The following is an 18053-nucleotide window of genomic DNA, read 5'->3' as shown; positions in this document are numbered from 1 at the left end:
AATATGGAAAATACAATGGTTCTGGCATCTTTCTCTTCTTTTCAGTCACGGTCTCCTGTTTGTATTTCTGATTCCACTGATGCCTTTTTCACTTCTTTCTGAGAGTAGGAAGCAACATAACCTCCTTTCTCCATGATGTCTCTTCTCAGGTTTGTTGCCTCTTCACTGCAGAGCTTAGAGAGAGCTTAGGGATTACAGGGACCAATATTTAGAAGAAAACAATTTTACCAAGTAAATTTGAGAGGAATGCTTTCAGTCTCCTTTGCCTCATTTCTCTAGAAACTAATGCAAGATCAGTGTGAGCTTCTGGAATTTACCAATTTAAGCTCTGATGGCACCTCCTCAGTGAAGCCAGGCTGAGCTTAGAGCACCCTTTGAGCTCTCAGATTCCCACATTGTTCTTATTCCTGTACCGATCGCAGTGCTATGGTTGCTTGTTTTCTTTCTGTCTTTCCCCATCCTAGACTGGGTTTCCCTTGAAGGAAGGGACTGGGACCTTCTCTATTCACCTCATATCTCTGGGGGCTGGCAGAGTGCCTGGCACATAGTATTTAGTAAGTGGTTGTCAGAAGAACGAAATGATTCTCAGAAGAAGAAAGGCAGGAGGCAGAGTCTTTCTCTAGCAGAAGACAAATAGTTGCTCGAAGAATGGACAAATGGACTTCAAAGCTGGGTTTGAGTCTCAGTGATGCTTCTGAGAGAGAAACTGTCTTGCCCCAAGATGAAGAATTATTTGATAAAGGAGGGTTTAGGGCATTTTTAGAATCCCATATTGGTCTTTGTTCACTTACCCCAACTGCCTCCCAATGTGCACTGGTGACAAGAAAATGCGTAAGAAATTGGAATAGGATGGATCAAACAGGAATGTGGACTCTATGAAAAACTCTTGTTTGAGCGACTTTGAGCAAGTTACCAACACTCTCTGGGCCTCAGTTGACACCTGTATCATGAAGTGAGTAGGTCAGATGACATAACAGTTTCCATACAGCATTAACCTTTTATGATTCTAAATGATTCAGAGCCGTGTACTACAATGCATTTTCTATCTTCCTCTCCTCCACCTCAACAACAACAACAACAAAAAAGTGACTTCTACCATTGTCAACAATATACTTGGAGAGGAAGACAAAACTCTAAATTATGGTCACAGGATCAATGAGCTGAAACACAAGATTAAAATGTTTTATATCCACAGAGCAATTTTTCACATTGGTGTCAAACAAAAATTTCTAGTTGATGTTTACACTAGGACTTGACGAAAAATTCCAGACATAAAACTTCTGGAACTTAGACTTGAACTCAGAGGACCTCCTACCTCTGAATAAATTTTACAGCTAAAATCTATTGGGATGTTTTTCTTTAACAAGTATTCATTTTTCAACAATTATTTAAGTTTTTTTATTAAGACTATTAAGGTATGGTAAAACTCTGGCTATCTGGAACTGTCATTCTAGGTATGGCAGATAGCTAAAGATTTCTTTAAGTTTGACTATCTTTTAATGATTTTTGGAGAAAAGTAATTTTGAAAGACAATACATTTCCTTGACTTCTGAATGTAATGCACTGAATGTAATTCAATCCTTTCCTCAATATGAGCACCGGCTATTATAACACAGTAATGTCCTCAGGCCCCAGTGAAAGCCTCTAAGCCTTAGACTTTTTTCTTCCGATGGTGATTCAGGATCCACCTGAGCTGTCATTTCTCACTGCAGTCACCTCCCTGTCAGCTTGGCCATTTGTGGTCATCTCTCCTCGATATCTAATTTGCTGATTAAAACCACGGACACATATCTTAATTCATCTTTGCATACCGAAGTAGCATAGTTTCTGCCACTTAAGGTGCTACTATGTTAGAATAATGCATGAATTAAGACAGTAGGCTTAAAACTTTTTTTAAAAACAAGCTTGCTAAAACTAAGTGTGAAATAGTAACATGCTGAGTAAAGGCTTGAGGGGCTTGGTTTAATATATAGACTTACAACAGTCTCTGTACACTTTCTAATCCTCAACTATATTTCAGACTAGAATGCCATATGATTGAGTTCCTGATTTTTCATGAGAGATGAAAAATAACAGTGGTAGGTAAATAAAAAAACATACAAAATGACTGCCACAAACTTTGGCCGATTACATAAAATTTAATGTTACCAAACAATTTTTCTATTTCTAGGTGCATTTGACCTACTCCAAACAGAAAATTGAGGAATGGACTGGCATTCTTATATTTTTAGAGAGTTGCGTGATTGGGTACCTTATCACAGACACCAGCTATGTGACTTTGGACAAATTATTTAACCTCTTTTGTTTTCTTACCTGAAAATAGTACTGACGAAACCTTTCTCATAGGACTCTTCAAAGAATTAAATATTTCCTTTTAAAGCACTTCCCACAGGTCTGGTCTTTAATAAGCACGTGGTTCCTTTTATTTTAACAGGCTGTCCATTCCTGGAGTTGGGACAGTGGTGCCAACTCTGTGCATGGCCAGGCAGTGTGGCTGCAAAGACACTGTTCTTTGGTATTTGCTGTCTGACAGATACTGCCCTGCCTCAGTATTGGGTGTTTTGGAACCAAATGTGGCAGCCTAAGTTGAAATAAGCTCTAAGTCCTCTAGGTCTCCTACGTTATAGAAAAACAGGCATTCTAAAGAATGTGGGCAATGTTAAGGGATGAAGGAAAGGGAACTTAAAAGAAGACCGGTAATCCAAATCCCTACAATTTGTCATAAATGTCACAATCTTTAGCAACTGGCATCTAGAAATATAAGACCTTCCCATATTGATGTCAAATGTTATAGAATTAAAATATTCACTGTCAAAAGCAAAAATGATAGTGTCAGCAGACTTGCATACAACTAAAGTGCTGCACGCAAAAGTGGATTTTCCTTGAGAAAACACATTAGCTTCTCCTAAATTTAAATGAATAAATTCACAATATCCCAGTTTCCTTCCCGGTGTTCTTTACCACAACAGAATACACTAACATGTTTCTTAAGATAGAGAAGTTAAATACTGAAAAATAAATGGGCTATCTTTCAATTACTATACTTGGAAATCTACAAAGAACACTCTAAAATATGGATGAGAATAGAGATGGTGATGCTGTATCAAACACTTCCCAAAAAGGAAGAATTCTTGCCATGTAAAGAAACATGATGAATGGGATTTTATCATTTCCACTTCAGCTTAACAAATATCTTTTGCCAATGCTTTTTCATAGTCTTTCTAATTTAACTATCTCCTTCCTGAACTTAGCCAATTTCTTTTTTATTTCTAGTGAAGTTTACCTGCTACTTGATGATGTTAAGTAACTCCTCAAGTTGTTCTAGGCCATTACTAGAGGTTTTATTCTCCAACATCTTAATTAGCTGCATTGCTGACTTTGAATCTTTTCTAAGTAAGGCATCCTTGATACACAGAAGTATTATACTTGCATCTCAACTCCGTTAGAAACCATTTTGGCTTTTCTGTAACACTTTTGCACTGAACTTCTAAATTGAGAATTCATCAGCAATACACACAATGCATTATGAAAATCTTGAATAGCACTTTTCTAAACTACTAAATCTTTTAAAATACGTAAACTGAATCACAGCACAAAGTTTAAATACGCTAACATCAATATGAAGAAAACTTTTATTTAGGGCTTTAAAAACTTTATCTGAAATTGTTTATTCTTTTTATAATTGCTTTTACATCCCCATTTTAGTTGTTCTTCACTAACTGGGAACTCATTTGCTGAAAAATGTGTATCAACAAAATTATGGGCTGGTCAAAATCAATTTTTAGAACAGGTATAACTTTGCAAAGTTTATGTCACAACTCTGACACTTCTGGTCCCACAGGGAGTAAAAGAGGAAGTGGTGAGGGAATCAAAGATGCACATTAGGGTAGGAGACATGAGGGCTAAGGGTCATATAGCAGTAACCCTTCGACCTGAATGAAACAGAGCTTGCTAATAATCCGTGTACTATGGGGATCCTGAAAAAAATCTTTTAATAAATTAAATCATCACCCCTAATATATTTTTTAAAACTAACTTTTCATACACTAAATTAGTAAATGTACATGTATGTTAAGATCCACTTAAAAAACATAAACAAAAGTAATTTGGTTTTTGCCCCCCGACTTAGACATTTTTATCTTAAGAACTTTTAAAAATTCAGCTTTTTATGAAATCAATACTTTAGCTATTCTACAGGTATATCTCTAGTACACTATAGAGATATGTAGGGGAAAAATAATTATCTGACTATATTAAGTGTTGAAATCTATAAACACCTGTGCTTTGTGATAATACAGAGAATGAAGTAGCATTTAAAGAGATTAAATATTGCTGTTTCCCTATGCTTTGATGCCTGGCCCTCTTTTATTTCTAGTTTTACTAATACTTCCTAGGTCATTTTTTTTTTCTCCATGATTTCAGGTCTGCTTATATGCTGAACATTTCTTGTATTATTATCCCTGGCCAAATGCTTTTTCCTGAACTTCAGAACTGTATGCACAATTGCCTAAGGGACCTTCTTCCGGAGATTGATTCATTCGGTCATTCATTTAGTCTTTTTTTTTTTTTTTTTTTGGCGCCTCTACTCTGTGCCAGGGTTTGTTCTTAGCATTGGGGATATAGCAATGACCTAATAGACAATAATCTCTGCCTTCCTGGAGCTTACATTCTAGATAGATGATAAGCAAAACAACTAAGTGAAATTAAGCGTTACAGAGAAAAATAAGACAAGGAAGGATAAGGGAATCTTGGAGAAGGTACATTTTTTAAAAAGGCTGGTTTAGGAAGACTTCATGGAGAAGGTGATATTTTGAGCGAAAACCTGAAGGGAGTAAGTAAGCATATAACAGTCTGGTGGAAAAGCATTACAGATGTCCCACAGGCACTTCAAACCAAAGATTCCAAACTGAACTTATTGTTCTTCCTTGCAAGTCAGCTTCTCTTCCTGTTTTTCCTGTGTCTGAATTATGCCCTCATGTCTCCCACCAGTCAAGAAAAAAAATCTGAGATTTACCCCTAGACTCTACTCCTTCCATAGCTCTGAACAAACCTCACGTCCCTCTGAGCCTATCTCCTAATACCTCCTCTTGACTTTTCATTCTTACTGCCTTTGTTTAGACCGTCATCATTTTCCTCTTAAATTTTTCTAATAAGTGTTCTCTTAATCTGTCTCCTTGCCTCCAACCTTGCCTCCTCCAATGCATCCTTGATGCTGCCAAACAGTGATATTTGCGAAATGCAAAGTTTATCATGCCATTCTCCTGTTTAAACTTTTCAGTGGTTTCTCGTAATGGTCGAACCTACTCTTTATTGTGGCATGGAGGGTCTAATGTGATTAGCACACTTGCCCTGCCCTCCTCTTCTTCCTGATAACCTCTCCAGGTTTATCATTTTAAGTACATCTACTGGCTCTTGCTCTATAAAGTTCCTTCTAAAAGCGACCCCTTGCAACATTGTGCCCTCATACTTTCTACAAGTTACTTTTATCCAGTGATTTGTTTACATGTTTCTTTCCTAAACCCAGCTCAGTACTTGGTTCAAACAGGTACTAAAAAAATGAACAGATAAAATTAAATGTACTGCCCTTGATGACTGGTGTAATATAAATATGGATGCCCCATATCTAAGCTCTGGCCACAGGTGAAAGAATTTCTCTCTCCTCAAACTCTAAGAAACACCTTAGAAACCCCTTTTCAACATGTAATTCAACATATCCCGATACTGAATACAAACTGCCAGTTTTATTTACTTGGAAAACCATCTGATTTAAAAGCAAAATAGTACCTTCCCAACAAACAGCTTCTACTTTGGGGAATTCACATATACACCATTTCATCCGTGTACTTTTTTTTAGCAACACAGAGAATTTCAGTTCCAGAATATATGAACTGCAGAAGTTATGAGTCACTTCTGTTAAAGATACTGTGAGTTTGAGATCCGGTTACAGGGATTAAAGAAGGAAACTAAAGTTAATGATTGAAAGTAACTAGAGATAAAAGAAAATTAGCTTTACAAAGCTATTCTAGTGGCACCTGGGGGTGGGGGGAATCCAACTTGTATATAAGGGACTAATGAAAGTGAAATCCAGCATCAACAGTCCAGATGTAAAATTAGCAAAATATTTAACATATAATAGACCAGGAATAGCAAAACGTAATTTTATATGTATTCATATCTGGAACAAAATGAAACAAATTGCAAACTTCTCGTTTATTGAGCCTAGTGAGGGTAGCAATCTTTGTTTACAACAAGCACCTTATGGTAAATGGAAACTTACAGTACAACACTGCGTTAGAGAGGTATGTTACTGACAGTGTTTCCATTTGTTACCATAGTCATTCCTTATTAATGAATAGCAATTGGAATTAAACTACTGCATGATTTCCAGAGACCTATGGTTCATTTTGTTTTCTACAGAATAGTAAAAAAATAATTATTTGAATTAATTTTGTATTTTACATGCTCCTATCACTATTTTGATATTTACACCTATGCATCTAGGAAGATTTATACTCTTGATAATGGTATTGGTATAATATGTAACTTTTTAAACATACAAATTCTTAAAGATATTTTAAATATGTTATAGACATATAAACAGGCTTTCATTTAGAGTTTTATAGATAATTTAATTGAATATTGACAGTTTATATAATGTAATTGAATATTGGCAGTTTAGCTCTCTTAAAAGATCTTAAAACTCCAATCTTTTTCTCTATGGCTGGCAACCCTAGGCAGAGATTAACTAGCACAGGGAGAATAAGCTATTGCTTATGTTTATCAGCTTTGATTATACACAGCAATCAGCTGGAGATGTTAAGATACAGATTGCAATTCAATAGGTTTAGTGTAGAGCCCTGGACTCCAGTTTCTAACAAGCTCTCAGGGGATGCTGCTGGTCCATGGACCACACTTTTGAAGAGCAAGGCCTGAATCAAGGGTCTCAGCCTTGATGCCTATTGGAATCACCTGGGAGCTTTAATAATAATTTTTAAAAAACACCCCAGCATTTCTAGGGGTGCAAGGTTATTTAGTCTGGGGTCCAGTCTGGGTATAGAGTTTTTAAAGCTCCCAAGGTGAAGCTAAGAGGCAGCTAAATTTGAGAACTTATGTCCTAAAATGTATTGGTTAGACTTACCATAAGCTTTTATTTCCCCTGGTTTTTATTACCAAGGATAACAGCTAGGAATAACCAGTTCTGCATAGATTATGAGCACGAGGCCCTAAATCTCCAAATTCTTCCTGAGAATATGATGCATTATCAATCAGGCTCTAACATTAAGAATCTTAGTGACTTCATATCTACACTCCTATCAAATTATTAATAACATACTTTTAATGATATCTTAAACATTCATGAATTATAATGAAATGACAATCTGAATTATTTTGATTAGGAAGTACAGCAGGCATATAAAAATGTGGTTTTAAAGTATATGGATGTGTCTACCCCTAACTACAGATAAAAAGGTTCAGATTAGTTAGGAAGTTTATAAAAAATAATCCCCAAACCTGGCACTTACACCAAGAGAAAGGCCCAGACACAGACAGGACAAGCAAAAGTTTACTTAGTGTCCTTATTTGAAGCAGGCACCACTGATCCTGGAGTTACAGACTGAATTATCACTCTTCCTTCATAAGGCCTTTCCTAATTACTTTGCTAAGTTGAGATGCGTAAAAGGTCAAGATGCAATTACATTTCAAGGCCCCCTCCCTAACTCTTGGAAAAAATAATGAAAATATTTTAAACTCTCAGCTATTTGCCGAAATTCCCTAAGTATGGTAAAGAGCTGGAGTACAAATCAACTGCCACATACTAACGATGTGACTTAAACTTCCTGAACAGGCTTTCTCACCCCTAAAACAGGACATAGAGACAGTCCATTAAGAATGTAAAAGCAAACACAAATTCAAGGTAGCATTAAGTATTTAACTATGATAAGCCAAAAAATAAATACATAAATAGTGTAGCAGTGCAAAGAACTCAAGTCCAGACTGGGGACTACTTCTAGGTTTGCCACTAATAGCCCATAAGCAAATCACATACCTCAGCCTCATTTTAAAAATAAAGGCACCTTAAATAGATTATCCTGAGAATTCTTAGCAGACCAAAGCTCTATGACCTAAAGATAACTAATTAAGTGCTCCTCTGAAGCAATTATGATTAGTTCTAAAGCAAAAAAACCCCCACCTTATTACTTTTAACATGATTAGTTTAACAAGTCTCTTAAGAAAAACACATTTTAAAGTTGTCCTCAAGAAAAGTCTTCTAATTATTTAGCTATCATTTAAAATAGCAAATAAATTTAAAAATTAAAAAAAAATGGAATGTGGGGGAAATGGGGAGAAAAGGATCATTAAGAAAACCAGTGTAAGAACACCATGCCGAATTAAAATAAACAATGTAAACTGAAGATGAGATATTAAAAAGCTTTTCCTAAGGAAAACTACCTCAAAGCATGCAGTATGGGATTTTACAGTCTATTCCAAAGAATATACAGGCATTCGTTTTTAATACACAAAATGTTTCTAAGGACTGCAAATAACTCATAATTATGAAATAAAATGATCCCAATTAATAAAGATGGTAATACATGGAGATTATTTCCTTTTATTGTTCAATTTGAATACATATCCTGCCAACCACAAATCACCTTGTGTGACCAAATACATGAGAAACCCCTGTAAGAATCACAAAGTGCCACTTTTGCAGCTTTCTGTCACAAGGATGCTGAGAAAATGTAACAGTGAAGGAGTGAGACACAGGTTGTCTCGATTATTAGTTCCAATCATTAATCTTCTTCAGAACTGGACTCATCCTCTTGGTCAGAGAGTTCAGGGACAGGGAAGCGGAGAATGGCAGCTATCCCAGTCAACTGGCTGAGCTGCTCCCCAGACACATGAAGACTGGAGAAGATCCTAACAGAGCCTGCGTTCTCCTTCACACTGTCCACCAGCCGCACGTACCGGCTACGTGTGGCTACATCCTGGTGCCTGAAGAGCTCATCGCTGATGAGCAACGTGTCAACTGCCATGGCCTCATTGGCCTTCTCCACCTGCTTGAGTCCATAAAAAGCTCGGTCAGGTTCATGTTGTAACATTTTATAGAAGTCATCCAAGGCTTTTACTTCCCCAGCGGCTTTAGTGTCTGAAAGGCGGCTAGCTACTGTAGGGTCACAAAGGGCCTCTTTCAGAGAGTACTTGTGTCCAGAGGAGGCATGTACCTAGAATCACAATTATAAAAGTCAGACAAAAGAATCTCATAGAGTACCCATTAAACAGCCCACAATGACCTCAAGCCAAAAGCACTGGTAAGGCTTTATATGTTTAAGAATTTAAGCCAAGTTTACTATATCAATTTGCTAGTCTCTTTTCATTTCATGATCTCACTTAACAATCCCAGTCAAGTTAAACCTTCCTCCTCTTGTACTTTTCCTAGTTCTAAAACTTCAGGAGTCGTTTACACAAACCCCTCTGCCCATTCTTAATTATCCCTGGGTAAGACTGTTTTACCTGAAGGAATTTGGACCGGTTTTCCAGGAGCAGTTTGTTGTCCGTCTTCACTGCTTGTTGAAACATGTAGTCGCAGAACTGCTCCCTCACAAATCCTGGGCTGGCCACCAGGACGCACTTTACAACATCAAAGTGTATGTGGCGCTGGATGGCCTGGACCACCTGTTCATAGAACCGCTCCAAGGCCCGGTCGTGCTGGGAGCAGTTGCCTTTCCGTTTCCTAGGGATGTTCACTTCCACCTTGGCCCGAGTGAGAGTCATGCTGGGAGTGACTAAGCAGATATGGGCGAGGCCTTCCTGCATCACCACAGCCGCTACATCGGCGCTCCAGGCTGGGTCACAGGCTTGCTCGATGCGCTCCAGAACCACACTGTCCCACTGCTTCTTGGCCAGGGTGAACTGGCGATTGGGCTCCAGCTCGATGGTGTGGTAAGCCCCCATCTTGACATACTCATTCTCCTGGATGTTAGTCCCCTTGACCCGCAGCTGGCAGGCTTGAGAGTCGAAGTCGATGGCCTCCACGCAGAGAGTGAGGGTAGTGCGGACCCGGTTGCTCCCTACGCTGCCCGTGGAGGACTCCGTCTGTACCTTGCGGATGGTGGAGGCGCGCAAGCTGTCGCCCACCTGCACTAGATTGTAGGTGTGCCACATGTCCTCAGGTTCCTCGGGAAGCAGGGTCACCTGGCCCGCATTGTCTTTCTCAATGTCCTTCCTCAGGAGCTTCATGATCTTGGCAGGGGCTCACTGCCAGAACAACAGGAACCGAGGGGGATCCCCACAAGGAAAGGGGTAAGGAGAGGAAAGTTTAGGCCGGGAAGGGGGCGGGGTCCGGTTCCTACAGGCACTTGCCTGGCGGGAAGGAAACACTTTCTATATGACTCTAGCGGCCGGGGGGAACACTTACTCTAGCCCTTCCTTTCCGTGGTCTCGGGGCGCGCCGTATCGAACCGGCGCAAGAGACACCGGCGAACACCTCCTCCGCGGTTCCTGCGGCCGTACAGACCGAGGCCGATGCAGTGAGGGCGCATGCGCAACCCACGTCCTGCCTCCCGGCGCACGTTTTACGTCCCCAAAGGGGAGGCGGGGCCGCAGCTTGCGCGTGCGCAGGCGCACTAAGCCGGGAGGTGTTTCTCGGAGAATAAACCACCCAAGGAAAGTGTACGGAATGTTTGGTGGCGACTCCTTCGTATTAATGCTGAACTTGGACGTCCTAAGTTTTCTCTTCCACCCCTGTTTGTGAAGAATCTGGGGAGTTTGTGAGTGCAAATATATATATTTTTTTCAGCTGTGTGCGGTTGCCACGCTACACCTTCTCCCTCCGGGTAAATGCAATTTCAAAACTTACGGAAAAGTAAAAGGAACTCTGAAAAGTGCAGACTTGGCCCCAAGGTCCAAACTACGGCCCGCTTTGCTCCTGCCTTATCCGCACTCAGACGCCACACGCTTTTTGGAGCTGGTCTGTCCAGAAGCTGTTTCTTAAGAACGACTGGTCATGGTGCGTCTGGGCCTTGAGTAACGTGCCCAGCTGTTTTCCGCGCTTAATTAACCAAGTCTGCATGATCTGATTAACCCAGATGTTAGAACATTGATCCCAGAGAAAGAAGCAACCATCTGTGGAATTTACTCCTGGATGGACCTCTCAGTTGCTTGATCTGATGTCCTGAGAATCCCAGAATCCAAGGTTGGCAGACTCAGCTTTCCGCAGCTCAGTAGCCTGTGAAATGTTTATGGAGGGGAATTGGGTCTCAGTAGTTTAGGACGGGATCTTCACTGTCAAAGCTGAGCTGAGAGCTGAGGATTGGGGAAGTGGGGAAGGACTGTTTACTATGACCGACCTTGATTGAATAGCTACAGAATTCATTGGTAAGAAAAACCTTACGTCACTTAACATTTTGGGTGGGGAAGGAGAGGCGGGGGAGTTTGGGAAGTGGGGATTGCCTCTTAAAAGGACCAGTGAATAGAAAAAGCCTACCAAAGTTTTCTTGAGAGTTAAGATGGGTTGGAGAGAAGAGGGCACAAATCTTCCCCATTCGCCTTCCTATCTTATTGCGTATGGCATTTAAAGGGAAGCTTACCATCCTGAACTGGTGAGACAGGGATGAAAGGGAGCAATCTGATGTTGGCACAAGTCTTGATACTCAGATCTCAATTAACTTCCTCAGAGATTGTCAGGGGATACATAGGTCCCCTCCAAAGCTCTAGTGCAAATTAGAACCAATATTTTGTGGCCTCTCTTCTCCCTCCTTCTCTTTCTGTACCTCCTTCCTTCCCCACCTTCCTATCATACTGAGTGCCCTCCCAAAGTTCCTAACTCAGACTGCCTTCTTCTACTTCCAGGAGAACCCAGCAGCTTTTCACTGAGCAAGGAACTGATCACACTGAAGTGTGAGTATGGCTTGTGTCTCCAAAGGACATGTATCTTTTTAAAAGGTGCTTGTTAAGCTAGAAGAATTCTTAACTGGTAGAGTGAATGTGTGTGTGTGTGTGTGTGTGTGTGTGTGTGACAGAGAGAGAGAGGGAGAGAGAGGGAGAGAGGGAAAGGAGGAGATGCTTTGAGATACTCCTTGATCACCTAAGTATAATCATCCCCCTCTTGAAAAATCTGCCAAGGATCGAAAACCACAGAATCACAGTGATAGGCACACAGGGACCTTGATAAATGTTAGGTTTTTACGGAAGAGCTATCACTTACTGAATATTCACCAGGTACTTTCCTATGCTTTTTCTAGGCCTTGCCTGTAAGGTAAATATTTGTTATTCTCATACATAGGTGAAGAAAATGAATTACAGAGAGGTTAAGAAATGTATTGAAGATCACATAACCAGCATTCAAATCCAGGCCTGCTTAATTCCACACTCTCTCTTTCCACTGACACAATTCTACATTTATGGATGCTTGAAATCATCTCTGCAACCCCAAAGATTATGTGCTATTACCCACTGGCATTTCCCCTTAACTCTCACCTTTGCCAGTTAAAGACTCACAGCTTAGGAACCAACCTAGGGCATTTGAAAGGAAGGTCCCTTCCTTGCTCTTTTAGTACTTTAAAACAGTCCTTATATTCTTTTCAACGTAATATTCCTTTTGCTCAGCCTAGGTCACCGTTGTAATTCTTGAGAAAGATCTAATATTCTACTTTAGAAAAATACACACATATTTCTACATTGAAAATCTATGGGAGACCCCCATAGACTGATGATTCTGTGGTTCTTTTGTTTGTTTGTTTGTTTTAATTATGAGGCACACTGCTTTGGGCTGTCTTTTTAAATATAAATGTGCTTCAGTGATTGAACATACTACAAAACTTTTCACAGAATTATTATTTAATCTGAAACGTCTGTAACAGAATTTTCTTTTTAGTAACTTGAGCTTGTTGTTGAATGATCAGGTGTTTTTCTCCTAGACTTTGTGTTATAACTTAGTCTTTCTAGATCAGTCGTTACACTTTTGAGTTATTTGGGGTTCTCATTCCCTATTAATTAAAATCCAAATTCCCTGGCATTCAAGGCTTCCAAGACATGGCTTTACAAGCTTTATTTCTCCTTTAATTCAGAGTTTTTGATTTGTCTATCACTGATATCTTAAAATTAAGAAGTCACATTCTGTTTTATAATGTTACTAACAATTTAAAAAGAAGATTACTCTTAAAGTAAGTTTCTGTAAACCTATTTCAGTTTTTTGAGATAATCCATGCATAGATAAGAAAATGATTAATTTTTAAACACATCTTAACGAGGAAAAGGTCTTAAAATGTTCAAAATAATGTATGATGACAATTAGTTTTATTATACTTGGTTTGGAAAATTATACTTGGTTTGGAAATGACAGTTAGTTTTATTATACTTGGTTTAGTCAGCACTCTGATTATAAATATCTAGTGATAATAGCAATAGTTTATTTAGAGAGAATGTGCTAACCTTAGATTGTACAAAGATGCCTATGTGACCTCCACAGGCAAAGTTAGTGGTCAACAGGGAGGATTATTCAGCTAATTCAGGCAAAATGGTGAAAGGGAAAAGGGAAAGGTTTTTTTTTTTTTTTTATAAGGAACTTGCTGTACTCACTTACTATCTAAGTTCCTGTGATTAAAAATACTTACTTGCAATCGTCACAGAACAATACAAAGCTCCTACCAAATAAATAATTTTATCAACAAAAGTGTGTGTGTGTGGGTGTTCCTGTTTGTATGAATCTCTATACAGTACAGGATCATTTTATTAAAAATATTGCAATAAAATATGTAATTTTAGGAACTGGTCAATACCCATGCATTTTCAAACTGTAGTACTTGGCAAACTAAAAGTATATAGTTAATAAGAAAATTTTGAAAGTACATTGTAATTTGTATTAATAGTATAGGATTTATAATAAAATATGCAGACCATTCATCTTAATCATCTGAGGTTCTAATATGATTGATTTGAGTGTCCTATTTAAATTTAAGAATTTACATTTATTTCAGCAGATCTCAGATAGTTCATAGAAAACAGCATATGTCTTCACTCCTTTTAATATTTGAATTATAATGATTTTTCAAATCAGATTTCTCATTTAATTTGTTTATAGAGCTCTACATTTGGATAAAACAATATTAATGCTTTTGCACATAAAATGAATTCTTAATACTAACCAGTACTTATACTGTAATCTCCTTTTAAGATTTAGTTGACTTTTTCATCTTCCTTTTAAGTTATAGAAGACGTTAGATCAAAATTAGGTCCCTTCAAATATACATGGCCCTAGCTCTAACCACCAATATGATAGAATATTAGAGATGTTAGAGCTTGCCAAAACTAGCATTATTGATCCTATGACCTGAAACATTTTTTTATTACTTTATTGTCACCTTTCTCCTCCTGAAGCTTCCTTTTTAAAGGGAGAGTATTCAGAGGAAGCTCTGCTCTTGGAATCTGGTGAGGTTGCTGGTGCCAGAGGAGCAATTATCCCCTGAATTAGATACAGATTTGGCTCTGGAAGAGAACTGAGAAGGGGGACAATGTTCACATCTTTGTACCTAGAAGGAGTGTGTCTGAAATCTTATGATGCATGTTTTAAAAGTACAAAGAAATGTGATAGAAAATTGCATGTAGGTATACTGCATGTTATTTATTATAATTTTCAGATGTATATTTTCCCACATTTCAACATCTCTTGAAACTTGGAGGCATCTAACCATTTAGCAATTATAATTGGATTGGCAGTACTTTTCTTTCTTAATAGTGCATAAAATAACGGTGTATCATTCAATTGATGGTGTCTTCCATTCAGTTAGATATAAATATGGGTAGATGGAAATAGGTAGGTGGGGATATAATTAAAAGAGACAACCTGACCCCTTAAGTATTATTATGAGTTTGTCTGTAGTCTAGTCTTTTGTGACTTGTTCAATAACAAATTTTCAAGTGACTATTTTTCTAAGATGGTAGAGATAATAAACAAAGACCCTGTCCTCACAGAGCATACAGCGAGCTGGGAAAACAGACAATTAGATGTTTAATTTTAATATGTGGTGTATTATAGAAGCAAAAGTGCTAAGGGCATACAAGTCTCTGGGGGAGGGGGTCCAGTCTACTCCAGTGGGTTCTTGGAAATCACATTCATATGGGGACTTGAGGATCAGTAGCAGTGTAACTGCTTATGCAAAAGCCTGGAGACTTCAGAGGAGCTGGCACAACAGAGGAGCTGAAAGAAGCTCAATAATCATGAGGATGAGAATATATTCAGCTCATTTACATCTGTTGATACTCTACTGTACTTGCTTCGAGAGCGAATACAATTCTCCAGTCACAGACCACTCTGAATAGGCAGCGTATTCTGACTTTAGCATTGTGACAACAGTTCCAAATATCTTTCATCTCAATTTCCTAACATGAATTCAGATACACTATTTTGTATTTCATACCACAGAAGAGCAGTGTAGGTAAAGAATAGCATTTTGATGCCTAGTTTTCTGAATATATTTAAAACATGAGCTCCTTTATTTTATAAAATACTTAAGGGGCATATTAAAATTCAGCAAGTTCTACATCTAGTGGGAAGTTTGTTGGGTTGAGGTGCTGGAACACAGGTAGAGGAACATCCATCTAAGGAAGTAAGATCCACAGTTATAAGTTGTGGTCCAAGAGCTCATGCATCAAAATAGCATCATGACAGCAGAGAAGAAAAATAGGCAAACTAGTTTGGCATATATATTTTATTGCTACTGTCACTGCCTATTTATTAAACAAACAAACAAAAGTCCTATGAATTTATTGCTGCCTTTACAGACATTGTAATGACTTAAATATTTTCACTGTCTTCCATTGTGTGTCATTGGAGGTCATTTCTTTGTTATGGGTAAGTGGCTGACTTCCTTCCATATCCAGCCATTAGCTCACTTCTTTTAGAATAGGAAATCTTGCCTGTGAAAAATGTCACAAAAGAAGACTCCTGCTTTCAGGCTAACTAAAATGTTTCTAGGGAGGAAAGATATATAACTCAATTAGGGATAATTCTATATTTGTATTCTTAATAACCAGAGATAGTAGTCTTATTTGAGTTACAATTAATGTAGGGAAAGACATCATCTAATTTCACTATATACCTAAAAGTCATGGAAATAACAGACTCACTTCACCATTAATTAGATCCTTATCAAAGTCTTTTAGACAATTATGCTTGGATTTAACATTTAGAGGGCTGAGCAAGAGAGAAATGGACTTACATTTAGACAGCCTTGTATATTATTTCAGAGCATGAGAGATCTGAATTGAGTACAGGCTTTGCGGTTTATTAATTGGGAGACTTTGGTCAAATTAGGCTCTTAGTATTTTGGTTTGTTCATCTCTAAAATATGGATAATAGTTCCAGACTTTTCCCTTTTTTGAGATTAAAATGTAATATGTGCAAAGTTCTTGGCACAGGGCCTCTTATCTAATACATTCTCAGAAAATATGTGCCTTTCAGCAATAAGTTGTGCTAGTTTTTCTCTGTTATTGTTTGTCTTGACCCTTGTTCCCTGGGAGTTTGAATTCTGCCATTTGGACATGGCCAATGGGATGGCCAGGCAAGGCATTAGGGGGTAGAAGGAAAAGCAGGGGTATTCCTTTCCCTTGCTTTCTCCCTGCTGTGCTTCAACTTTGGCACTAGCTGTATTCTTCTTATGGCCACAGCTCCTGTCCAGTGGTCCCCCTCCCATAGCCACAGTTCACAGTCAAGCTGACACTGCTGCCTTCTCAGGCCTAAGAACGGCAATGGCTTTTCTTCTGATGTTGCTTCAGGTACTTTCTTTCTACTATTGCTCATTCTACGTGCTCCAGCCATCTTTTGTCAGTTCCTTTATATGCTTCTGCCAGCAGTCCCTTGATTTAATTTTTTTTAGTTAAATCCTTTATATATGCCACTAGTTTTTTTGCTGGGACTTTGACATATATAAAATAACAATAAAGGGCTTCCCTGGTGGCGCAGTGGTTAATAATCCACCTGCCAATGCAGGGGACACAGGTTCGAGCCCTGGTCCGGGAAGATCCCACATGCTGTAGAGCAACTAAGCCCGTGCACCACAACAACTGAGCCTGCGCTCTAGAGCCTGTGAGCCACAACTACTGAGCCCGCGAGCCACAACTACTGAAGCCCACACACCTAAAGCCCGTGCTCCGTGACAAGAGAAGCCACCGCAATGAGAAGCCTGTGCACCGCAGCGAAGAGTAGCCCCCGCTCACCGCAACTAGAGAAAGCCCGTACACAGCAACAAAGACCCAACACAACCAAAAATAAATAAAATAAAATTAATTTAAAAAAAAAGCTTAAAAAAAATAACAATAAAGACTTTGTTTGGACTTAGAGAAGGGCATCTTTCTTGATGAATCATCTTTAAATGTTGGAAAAAGCTAATACAAGGGGGTTCTAAATATAATGGGAAGTTTACTGGGATGGTTTATTGGGTAGGTGGTTGTTGGGATGTAAACCCAGCTTTGAAGACTGGGGAGAGTTTGCTTAGATGGCAGGGGGTGGTAAGAAAGAAGGGTGGAGTGCTCTTCTAGATGCAGAAAACAAGATTCCGTGCGCAGTAGTAAGATGAGCATGAGGATTAGGGGGAAATAAGGAAATGGGACTGGCTATCATGGGCAGTTTATGTTCAGAGGCTTTGGTAGGCAGAACAGTGGTCTCTCAAATATCTTCATTTCCTAATCCCTGGACCTGCAAATATATTACCTTATATGGCAAAAGGGATTTGGCAGATATGATTATATTAAGAATCTTGATATGGGGAGATTATCCTGGATTATTCAGGTGAGCCCAAAGTAATCAGGATTTTAATAGGAGGAAGGAAATAAGGTCAGAGTCAGAGAAGGCGATGTGATGTTGAAGCAGAGTCACAGGAAAAGATTTGAAGATGCTACTTTGCTGGCTTTGAAGATGAAACGTGGAGCTGCATGCCAAGGAATGCAGGTTGCCTCTAGAATCTGGAAAAGGCATGGAAATGGATTCTCCCCTAGAGCCTCCAGAAGAAATGCAGTCCTGCTTGCATCTTGATTTTAGCCTAGTGAGGCTTCTGACC

At 38.8% G+C, this 18053-nt stretch overlaps 2 protein-coding genes across 7 annotated transcripts in view; both read right to left on the bottom strand.

Annotated features, from left to right (window-relative positions):
* Positions 1-18053, bottom strand: part of ITGA1 (integrin subunit alpha 1) — a 231151-nt gene that overhangs the window by 161746 nt on the left and 51352 nt on the right. The window contains exon 1 of one of the 6 annotated variants that reach the window (XM_082382200.1): positions 10418-10504. The exons of the other annotated variants lie outside the window; for them this stretch is intronic. The gene's annotated coding sequence lies outside the window, so the exon portion shown is untranslated. Of the gene's footprint in view, positions 1-10417; positions 10505-18053 lie in introns of those variants that run through there. 6 annotated transcript variants of the gene reach the window in all.
* PELO (pelota mRNA surveillance and ribosome rescue factor) lies at positions 8592-10421 on the bottom strand. Its single transcript, XM_082382441.1, has 2 exons — positions 9514-10421; positions 8592-9224 (listed from the first exon to the last, which is right to left on the bottom strand). Exons 1-2 carry the CDS (start codon positions 10237-10239, stop codon positions 8793-8795), a joined length of 1158 nt encoding a protein of 385 aa, XP_082238567.1. The 5' UTR covers positions 10240-10421; the 3' UTR covers positions 8592-8792.

This window comes from Balaenoptera borealis (assembly GCF_965194805.1).
Source record: "Balaenoptera borealis genome assembly, chromosome: 2".
NCBI lineage: Eukaryota > Metazoa > Chordata > Mammalia > Artiodactyla > Balaenopteridae > Balaenoptera > Balaenoptera borealis.
This window is presented reverse-complemented; position numbering and strand designations above follow the sequence as displayed.